The 10582-nt window shown below is 35.8% G+C and overlaps 3 protein-coding genes across 3 annotated transcripts; 2 read left to right on the top strand and 1 right to left on the bottom strand.

The window, feature by feature from the left end:
• Nucleotides 1-217: 217 nt before the first annotated feature.
• LOC107413532 (histone H4) lies at nt 218-793 on the bottom strand. Its single transcript, XM_016021502.4, has one exon. It carries the CDS (start codon nt 714-716, stop codon nt 405-407), a length of 312 nt encoding a protein of 103 aa, XP_015876988.1. The 5' UTR covers nt 717-793; the 3' UTR covers nt 218-404.
• Nucleotides 794-1267: 474 nt separating this feature from the next.
• LOC107413533 (ATP synthase small subunit 6, mitochondrial-like) lies at nt 1268-3436 on the top strand. The gene is made up of 3 exons (XM_016021503.4): nt 1268-1472; nt 1569-1614; nt 3122-3436. Exons 1-3 carry the CDS (start codon nt 1352-1354, stop codon nt 3123-3125), a joined length of 171 nt encoding a protein of 56 aa, XP_015876989.1. The 5' UTR covers nt 1268-1351; the 3' UTR covers nt 3126-3436.
• Nucleotides 3437-4678: 1242 nt separating this feature from the next.
• Nucleotides 4679-10139, top strand: LOC107413544 (methionine--tRNA ligase, chloroplastic/mitochondrial). Its single transcript, XM_048469730.2, has 12 exons — nt 4679-5132; nt 5477-5620; nt 5716-5865; nt 6325-6492; nt 6746-6870; nt 7142-7235; nt 7417-7515; nt 8246-8426; nt 8520-8635; nt 9244-9399; nt 9534-9662; nt 9748-10139. The coding sequence occupies exons 1-12, from the start codon at nt 4812-4814 to the stop codon at nt 9916-9918; spliced, it is 1854 nt and encodes a 617-aa protein (XP_048325687.2). The 5' UTR covers nt 4679-4811; the 3' UTR covers nt 9919-10139.
• The last annotated feature ends 443 nt before the right edge of the window (nt 10140-10582 follow it).

Here is a 10582-nt window from a genome sequence, read left to right as displayed (position 1 = left end):
TTAATAACAAATAAATAGCAAATTTTATATACACTAAGCATTAAAATTTAGTTACAAGATCAATGTGTGCTTCTTAAAATAAAATATTAAACCAAAAAAGAGTTTTTTCACAATTTGCGATTCAGTGTTAAACCAGTTGAAAGCAAACTAGAATGTTTGATCGAAAAGAAAGCAGATCTGAGTCAAAAAAATTCACTCCGTTAATGAAGCCAAGAAGTAGACGAATCTGGAAAAGATTGCATTTTCTTCAATATCATACAAAAGAAAGAAAATTTGGCTTACAAAAGTCAAAACCCATCATTTCATTTTCCAACTGAATATTACCGATTTAACATTTCCCTAAACCAAAATATAAACCCAACAAATAAACCCCAATAAAAAATCCATAACCAAACCAAAAGCTTTTAACCCCCAAACCCATACAAAGTCCTACCCTGCCTCTTGAGAGCATAGACAACATCCATGGCGGTCACTGTCTTCCTCCTGGCATGCTCGGTGTAGGTCACAGCATCACGAATCACATTCTCCAAGAAGATCTTGAGCACACCTCTGGTTTCCTCATAGATGAGACCGCTGATCCTCTTCACTCCACCTCTCCTGGCCAATCTTCGGATCGCAGGCTTCGTGATCCCCTGGATGTTATCTCGCAGAACCTTCCTGTGACGCTTTGCTCCTCCTTTTCCCAAACCCTTGCCTCCCTTTCCACGACCCGACATCTTCTGAGAATTTTTTTTTAAAATTTCTCTGTGAAATTGGGTTTTTTCGAATTGGTATTATGCTTTGTTTGATGGTGTGGAGGGGTACATATATAAGGGGCGGGATGAGGGTTTTGAATTTTGGGCGGGCTGATGGAAGTCGTTGGATTTGGATTTTAATCTACGGCTGAGAATATCGATCCGTGGCTTAGTGCTTGGATCATTTTAGAACGTCGATAAGGTGGGGATCGACGGTCTGTGTTGTTTTGGTGCATTTTATGCTTTATACGTGGCGCGGATTGTTGTTTTCATTTTTTGGTTTTCCGATTTTCGGCGTGTCTATGAGGCGGGCTTTGAAAAGTTTAGAAACGTGTGGTTGGAATGGTAATTTTGAAACTTTACGGAGGACAAAAACGTAAAACGATTTACAGTTGCCGTGATGGTTCTTTGCGAAACGGAATTCCGTCTTCCGAACGAGGCTGCGAGGACAAATGAGTAATTTCAGTCATCACACTCTCGGTTCGCACGTGCGACTCGGTCATTCCATTCCGAAAACCAAAAACTCGGTTAAAAGCCCTAGGAAAAAGTTAAGGTGAGCTTCTGTTTGGTTGGAGAGAAAAAAGAGAGAAAAGAGAAAGGAAAAGGGGAAAACAATCATGAGAAAGTTCGATCCGTGGCCAATCTTCTTCAGGCGCGAGTGGAATCGTAACTGGCCTTTCTTGGTCGGATTCGCTATCACTGGAGCTGTCATCACCAAATTTTCTCTCGGTCTCACTGGTATTTGTTCTTTCATTGTCACTTCTGTACATGAACATGCATCAGTGAAGCTTTGTTTGTAATCTGATCGTTTTCATGTCGAATTTATCATCGCAGAGGAGGATGCAAAGAATTCTCCCTTCGTGCAGAGGCACAAGAAGCAGTATGTCTCCGAAAACCTAATTTAGATGCTTTTTTTTTTTTTTTAAATTTATTTTGATTTAGCGATTGATTTCTGATCTAATGCAGCAATCATTTCTCAACTCAAATCTCTGGTAGATTTTTTCAATTGATTAAACATCTGTAATATATAGCTGAATGTGGATCTTCAGTTAGGTTTTTAATTTTTTGTTTTGGGGGGGACCAAGAATAAATGTGATTAATTAGTTTGTGAAATGTGATCTTCATTACTAATTATTTTGAGTTGGAATTGTTTACGATTGGAGATTTTATGAAATTAGGATGCGGAATCAATAGGCTAGGCTGTATGGGTTTGTGTCGATGACCCGGTTGAAATGCGAAATGTTTTAACTGAGTTCATGGTGTGAGTGATGCATAGCTTGGACGTTTTAGGACCAAGAAGCTTGGATACTGAACCTACCCATCTTTAGTGTGCAATTTAGAAATATCTAGACATTCATCACATAAAAGTAGCCAAAGCTGTTGTTAACGGTGACCTTTTCTTATTTAGATTGGCCTCTCAGCTGATTATTTACTGCCTTATTATTATTATTATTATTATTGCCTCAGAAAAAAAGGTTAATTGGTATTGAAATAGTCACTCTGCTTGCTAACCACTTATTTTTGGATTGGAATTTGGTCTAGTTTTGGCTATTGGTTTTGGTTATGGAAGTAGACCAATTTCCACTGTGGTTTGGACTTGCGGTTTGTTATTTGCTGGGGACATGTCATCTATGTAATGTTTGTTTGGCTCCTAATGTACTATTTGATTATTGTGATGTGCTGTCATTACATAATTGGAGGTTGTTGATAGGGGGTAGCATTTTTCAATTGTTGATGGTTAGACTCTGCTACACTGAAAAGGGTTTGATTTATTGCAACATGACTGATGTTGATGGTGACCACCTGAAAGAGCAGCATGAATTTGGAGGCATTCATCTTATAGTAATGTTTCAGTACTTTAGTCCAGACTGACTGCAAAATTAGAGAGATAATTAGAAATAATACAGTGGTTTGTGCGATGGCTATTGTCAATTGTCCTATCTAATGTGTGCTAGTTGCCAAGAGGCCCAGGTAAACAAGGACCAAAGTGTCTTATCTGCAGTAGAAATGTACCAGTACCAATTGGCTTCTAGTTTGTCATAGGGTGAATCTGTTTAATGATTTGAATGTCTACAAGAGATAATTCTATGGGAATTTCATATCAGATATCTTTGATAGGGACATTTGATCTTAATTGTTTATGCTGTTTAAATTTTATAGTTAAGGAAGATTGCATATCTGCTGTTAGCTTTTAGGGTTTAAATAAGCTCATGCCCATACTTGAATATCGGATCAAGGAAAACTTGTCAACCTATTTAATAGTTAACCACAAGGCTACAAGATGATAGGAATATAGGCTGTTAATTCGCTAATCAATGTCCTCGTTGTAGTTTCTAGTTGTTTATGCATTTGGAAACTAATGTAATTTGCAATTGTTTCGATTTCAGTTAAATGCAAATGAAGGGAGCTTAATGGGGGTCAATGCTATCGGTACAGAGATGGTTGCTTTATTAATTTTTTTTTTTTTCTTCCCCCCTCAAACCTAGTTGCTTAATGTATGCAGCCATTATTGCTGGAATTCAATATGGTTCTTAACATTGTTATGGTTATGGTTTAATTTGTTGAGTATATGACGTTGCTCTTGGCAGTCTTTTGTCTTTTTGTGGAGCATTCTGATATGCCTAACCTTTTGATGGCTGAACAATGGGATCTACTTTAATAATAAATTTTCAGGGAATATGGAGTTCTTTTTCTTATTATTATTTAATTCTTTCAATCTCTGATTATGATTGAATGAAGAATTTCCAGGTAGTGAGTTGGATTTAGGCATTCTTTTGATTTTGGGGCATTTGTGATTTTTTTTGTTTTTTTGGGGCTAAGAATATAGTTTGTTATAAACCCAGAGAAGAAAACAAAGCCAAGGGAGAATCTCTGTAACATCCCAAGGGTACAACAAAAGGAGAGCTTACAACAATCCAGAGGAACTAAAGAATCAAAATTCAGCCCATTTAACGCGTTGATGGGTAGTTTATTAGAAGATGTAGGGGTTAAAATAAAAAACTAGACAAAAGAAATAAATATTTTAGAGTCTAAAAAGAAATTTATGAGCAAAGCTTTACCAACTCAAAGTTAGAATCAACTTCCTCATAATCCTTAAAGCATCGAATTTGAAAAGAACGCATTTCCGTCTCTCTATCACATTTTTCTGCAACGCCCAATTGTTAACAAGAATCTATACTACCAAACCAGATGCTCCAAACAAAACTGTCTCAACAAAAAGATTCGTAAGGATTTTAAGCCACCCTTGTTGTGGGGAGTCAGATAAGAACTTCTTCTAAATCCTCTAAATTCTCCATTCCTTTGCTCCAATTGGAATCATCCACTGGAAAATCTTTGATTTCCCTTTCCAGATATAAATATGTTCGGGGATGATCGATTAAAAATAAGCTGATTCTTCATTATTTTAGATCCGATTGAGGGATAGTTACACTGACAACCCTTCATTTTTAATCAAACACAATTTTTTATTCTTATTTTTTTGTTTCCTGATATAGGAAATGGCGGAATTTGATTAAAACCTTTGTAAAAGAAAATAGTGGCATTGCGAATAAGTTATCCCTCATGGGAACTAATTAAAAATATATATATATATATATAGACACGTCTGTTTCATTTAATCCTTATGATAAAGTTCCACAAAACTCCTATCCATTAATCTTAAATAAGGTAATTAGTATATTTTCTTTTAATCTCAAAAATTTACCCTTTTTCATAGTATCTTACTAATTTCATCAACTATGATACGTGGTGTTTTTTCGAATTAGGGGGTCGAAACTATGGGAAACTAAAACAATTGTGTAATTGGGCCTTTTATGTCTGGAAGGGAAACAAGACAATCAGATAGCCCATCCACAACAAAAACCCAATGACAATGTTGAACCCGAATCCGAGTCCGAATCCAAACGCTTGTCCAACAATTTCTGCTATCCATTCTATACCCAGGAAACACAACGTACACAGAGCTTTCAGTGTGCTAGAGTGGGATGATTTGGAAAAAGAGCTTGAGGATAGGCTACTGAGGTGAGCCCTGAGAATAACTGGTTAAGCAAGAGACCCAAAACCTCCATTGAAGGAAAAATGGCGGTAGCAAGAATAAACTGCTATACATTACAAAACACGCTGGGAGGTTTCCTAAACCCTTTAAACCATTCCTTCAATTCCAAAGCAACCCATTTCAGGAGCCGCCTCCACTTTCATCGCCACCACTTGTCTTCTTATTCACGGAAAGCTGTTTTCTGCACCGCCACGGCCAATACTCCCATGAAAGACGCTAATGAAGCCTCCTCTTCTTTAGCTGAGCCTTTTGTCCTTACAACTCCGCTTTATTACGTCAATGCCCCTCCTCACATGGGCAGCGCTTACACCACCATCGCTGCCGATGCCATTGCCCGTTTTCATGTAACTTTTTTTTTTTAATCTTTTTTTTAATTTCATTTTTTCTTCTAATGTAAAACACGTAATATTAATTGGGTTTTAAATTTTGTTGGGTAAAATATATGAATTTGTGATATGGTGCTGTTTTTTTGGATGAAAATTTATGAATCTGAAATGGGATGCAATGGTTATTCCTTTCTAGTTTTCCAATGCGGTTTTAGTGAGATTATGCAATTTGAGATTTTGGGTTTTGCGGTTTTTTGAGAAATAATTTTGAGTAATACAAAAATTGGTACGAAAGAAATGATCATTGCTTGCTCTGAGTAGTTAGAAAAGGTTAATTCTTTTGATTGCATATGTTGTGGCAGAGGCTGTTAGGAAAGAGAGTTATATTTGTGACTGGGACAGATGAACATGGGGAGAAAATTGCTTCTGCTGCTGCTGCCAATGGTTCCAACCCAAGGGAACACTGTGATGTGGTTTCTCAAGCTTACAAGACACTTTGGAAAGATGTAATTTTATTTTCTTTACATGATCGGGGTTTATTACCACCAAAAAACGTGTTTAATTTTCCTCGTTTTATGTAATATTGGATTTTTAATTGCAGTTAGACATAGCTTATGACAAATTTATCCGGACAACTGATCCTAAGCATGAAGCAATAGTGAGGGAGTTCTACTCTCGGGTTCTTGCCAATGGTGATATTTACCGGGCTGACTATGAGGGACTTTATTGTGTCAACTGTGAAGAGTATAAGGTGTATTTTATTTATTTATTTTTCTGTTTCAGAGTTGTTTCTCTGGTTCTAGCAACAGTACCAGTACCTTAGTTTTCTATATTTCAATGTCATGTGTCGTTTTGTCTATCTTATTTGGGGTCTTTCAGATAACCAATACCTCAGTTTTACCCAGCTAGTTTTTATGATGGGTTTGTTATGGTGTGTTTTTGAAATAAATAAATGATCTTTTCTGTTTATTGATTCTTCTTTTCGAATAATGCCCTTTTAACAGTTAAATGAACTTTACTAGTTTGCTTAGTTTTTGTAGTTTTTTCTTCTTATTTACATCTAGCTTTTAACAGATCAATTTAATATTAGATGTATCCATTCAGTGTATGTGGTTAAATGGCTTTTCCATATTTATTTGGTCTTTTATGAAACTTGCTTATGCTTGTAAGTTTCTGTAGTGTGATATTTTTAGCTCTGTATTATCTGCAGGATGAGAAGGAGTTGCTTGATAACAACTGTTGCCCCATGCACCTAAAGCCATGTGTTCCACGAAAAGAGGATAATTACTTCTTTGCTCTGTCTAAGTATCAAAAATTGTTGGAAGAAACTCTGACACAAAATCCAGATTTTGTAAAGCCTTCTTTTCGTCAAAATGAGGTGAGAAAAGATTAGTTCTTATAGCTTCAATTTTTACCGACCCTAGCTGTCGAACATTGTCTTAATGTCCTATTTTAAGTTGTCATTTTTTGTACTTTCCTTTTCTTCCATCAGCAAGTTTAGAAATGGTAATTTAGAAGTTGCATGCTTGCTTTTAAAATTATAAATTTTTGCACAAATATGGGTTTTCTTCTTCTTCTTCTTCTTCTCTCTCTTTCTCTCTCATGCAAGTTCCAATTGTATTTTTCTTAAGGTGCAAAGTTGGATTAGAAGTGGCCTAAAAGACTTTTCCATTTCTCGAGCATCAGTGGATTGGGGCATCCCTGTTCCAAATGACAGCAAGCAAACTATCTATGTTTGGTTTGATGCTTTACTAGGGTAAGACATTTTTCTATATATAAATCATAATCATTGAATCTTTTTTTGAACCTGTGAATACTTCATAGTTTAAAAAGGTAGTATGACACTTGTATTTTTGTGATCTCCTAAGTTATCCAAAAGATGTGGTAGAAATAAACTTCTTTATATTTTTAAATAGCTCAAAGTACAAAGCAAAATAGATGATTCATGGTAACTTTCCATTTTCTGGAGTTTGCAGCTTTTGATGAAATATTACCTTGATTTTCAATGAATATATTTGTTGAAACAGTTATATATCAGCACTATCAGAGGACACAGAAGAACCTAATTTGCAAAAAGCTGTTTCATCGGGTTGGCCTGCTGCACTACACTTGATAGGGAAGGTGTGAAAATAACCTTGTTCTCAGCATTCTTTTCAGACTTGTAAATTTAGTTCACAAGTATATTACTCTTTTGAATGATCTTTCCCAATTGAATGTGTTCTTAAAATTTTAGTATTCCTTATAAATTTCTATACAGATTCAGTATTATATGGCTTTTTATTGTTTTCTTATTTGTTTGTAGGATATTTTACGCTTTCATGCAGTTTACTGGCCAGCTATGCTAATGTCTGCAGGACTGAGCCTTCCTAAGATGGTGTTTGGCCATGGTTTTTTGACAAAGGTACTTAGACCTAATATAGAATTTATGGTTTCTTGTGAAAATGTAGCTGTAAATATAAGTGCTTCGCGTGCTGCACATCCAAAAGAAAAAGAATTATTCGAACTGGAATCGCAGGCTGCTAATTCCTGTAATGTTGAGTCATTTTCTCAATAACTACATAATCATAGCCTAATACCTGCCAGAGCCATTACACATTTCCAACTAATTCCTGTAAATTTTTCCTTACCTGATCTCATAAATTCTATTTCTGTAGTTAGTATTTGTATGGTTTGGTTAGATAAGTAGGTTAAAAATGCTTTGTTCCTCTGCTTTTATTTGTAGAGTTGGGTGAAAGATGTTTTTTACTTCCTTTCTATTTCACATATATGCATATGTGCACACAAGTCCGGGTGTGTTATCATCTTATGTTCTTTATGCTAGTGCCATTAAATAGCATTTGTTGATTCCTTTACTCATTATTGGTGGTTTGCAAGTTTGTTAGTGTTCTGTGCATAATTGTGGTTTAGAATTCTCTAAACATTAAATTTCTCAATCAGTGGTTTTCCTTCGTTGATGTTACTGTGTGATTGGAATGTCTTAGAAGTGAGATTCAGAAAAGCTTACCTCTCTTGGATATAAGATTATTGATAATAAAAAATTGAAACTGATTATGCAAGCTAACCAGAGTTTGAATTTTTGTCTCATTTACATAATTTTATTTCATGCAGCATGCTTTTTATTTTTAATATAGGATGGTATGAAGATGGGAAAGTCACTAGGGAATACAATTGAACCAAATGATCTGGTTCATAAATTTGGCTCTGATGCAGTCAGGTACTTCTTCTTGAGGGAAGTGGAGTTTGGTGGGGATGGGGACTATTCAGAAGACCGCTTCATCAATATTGTCAATGCACATCTTGCCAATACAATTGGTATTTAATGTCTGTTATTAGTATTTTGGTGGTTGTTTTTTTTTTTTATTACTTTAGCTTGAGTTGGCTTCTGAAGCTATGTATTCATTGCAGGAAATCTTCTTAATCGTACTCTAGGACTTTTAAAAAAGAACTGCCAGTCAACTTTGGTTGTTGATTCAAGTATTGCAGCTGAGGGAACTACATTCAAGGATGATGTGGAGAAGTTGGTAAGGTTTTGATGAACTTATGTTGTCACATGTCTTGCTAAGTATGTCTGATTAGTGGTACAAACTGAAGTAGGAGGTGACTAGTTTGTGAACCATTCAAACCCCTTCTAACCTTCATTCATTTGTCAACCTGAAAGATTTAGATAAGCACACAGGTAGACAACTAAGGATATCAGGACTAGTATCTTCTCATATTTAATTAATTAGACAAAAGCTGTCACCTTGCTTGTTTTTGTAATAATATATTTTTCCTAGTCATGTTGGTTTTTCTATTCGTTCTTGGATGAAATTGGTCAACCTCAATCCCACTGGATAGCTTGTGAAATTGCAGTAGTAAGACAGCAGATGTCATGGATCCACTTATTTAGGTGATGTACAAATTAAGGTCAGAGGCTAAGTAATGATCACACTTTTCCAATGGTACAAAAATATTTATTCACTAGCAGGGGAGTGAAATAAACATTGGTGAATCAGTTCGCATTCACATTCAGACATGGGCATATGACACATTATGCTTTATTTGGTCTTTGGTATCATTGTTGCTGTTTTTAACCTTATTCATCCTTTCATCCCTGGTATGCGAAAAGTTTATTTTCATATTTACATAGGTTGAAAAGGCTCGGGTTCATTATGAAAATCTCTCACCATCATCGGCTTGTGAGGCTGTGCTTGAGATTGGCAATGCTGGAAATTCCTACATGGATGAGCGAGCACCATGGTCTCTTTTTAAGCAGGGGGGTGCCACTGCTGAGGCTGCTGCTAAGGTTTTCAAACATACATGAATATACATATTGTTTGTATTTCCTTCCAACAAGATCATATGCATTATCTGCCTTTTAATGGATCATGAGGCCAAGACCTAATGTCCAACCACTTTTTCCCTTTATTTTTGGGGCAGGACCTTGTAATTATACTGGAAGCAATGAGGATTATAGCCATTGCATTGTCCCCTGTGGCACCGAGTTTATGTTGTAGAATATATTCACAACTTGGGTATTCAAAAGATCAATTTGATGCTGCAACCTGGGTATCTCTCTATGCTTCATAGTTATGTGTTTGTACTCTATAGCCAACTACATGTTTTATAACTGATAGGTGGTTTTGCGTTGTAGAATGAGACAAAGTGGGGCGGGCTGAAGGGTGGTCATGTTACTTCCCAACCTAAACCAGTCTTTGCAAGGATTGAAAACCAAACAGAAGTTGGAAATGGGTTTGAAGCAGCTAAAAAGGTCACAAAAAGGAAGGAGAAACTGCCTCAGGATCAACGAGTAGTTGAAGCATAAATCCTCAGACCTAAAATGCCTTTGATTCTTTATAATGTTTTTACATATAAAATCATTTGTTCTACGTAGACACAGAGTCTCTGACTTTACGATATCAAATTTGTTGTGATAGTTTGTTTAGTTTCTCATGTCCATACGAGTTCCGACCCTCGACTTAGTAATAGTTATTCTATGACACTTTCTTATATACTTGAATAAATTTCTTTGACGATTGATGTGTATTGATTAAGAAGCACATGTACAGGCTGCGGTTAGCTTTTTTCCAGTTTGCAATGCTATATAATTTAATCCCATTGCCAACCTATGAAATTAGGCTTTTAAGAGTTGTAACACGGTTTATTAAACTCAATTCAACTCAACCAAACAGAAATTCATTATGATGATCAGGGGCTATATGGTATTTCAATCAAAGTTAATGAGTTTGGTATAAATTCCTGTAGGAGCTGGATTAGATAATCAATTTTGCCCACAGCTATTTATTTGAGATTAGGGGCTCTATTAGTGTTTCAATCAAAGTAAATAAGTTTGGTATAAAGTCCTCAAGGAGCTGGATTAGCCAATCAATTTTGTCCACAGCTATTTATTTGAGAAGGCTGTTTTCAAAATAGTGTGCAAAACCAGGCTTCTTCAGTTTCAAAGTAACAAATTTTTGTTCGACTTCAAA

This window comes from Ziziphus jujuba, chromosome 8, assembly GCF_031755915.1.
Source record: "Ziziphus jujuba cultivar Dongzao chromosome 8, ASM3175591v1".
Classification (NCBI taxonomy): Eukaryota; Viridiplantae; Streptophyta; class Magnoliopsida; order Rosales; family Rhamnaceae; genus Ziziphus; species Ziziphus jujuba.
Note: the sequence above shows the minus strand (reverse complement) of the source record. Positions and strands in the feature narration are given on the sequence as shown.

Coding starts and splice junctions, on each gene's coding strand:
- LOC107413532 (XM_016021502.4), bottom strand. CDS start 716: ATGTCGGGTCGTGGAAAGGGAGGCAAGGGTTTGGGAAAAGGAGGAGCA.
- LOC107413533 (XM_016021503.4), top strand. CDS start 1,352: ATGAGAAAGTTCGATCCGTGGCCAATCTTCTTCAGGCGCGAGTGGAAT. Junction 1,473..1,568: donor ATTTTCTCTCGGTCTCACTG/GTATTTGTTCTT, acceptor TTATCATCGCAG/AGGAGGATGCAAAGAATTCT.
- LOC107413544 (XM_048469730.2), top strand. CDS start 4,812: ATGGCGGTAGCAAGAATAAACTGCTATACATTACAAAACACGCTGGGA. Junction 7,516..8,245: donor GCCATGGTTTTTTGACAAAG/GTACTTAGACCT, acceptor TTTTTAATATAG/GATGGTATGAAGATGGGAAA. Junction 8,427..8,519: donor ACATCTTGCCAATACAATTG/GTATTTAATGTC, acceptor TATTCATTGCAG/GAAATCTTCTTAATCGTACT.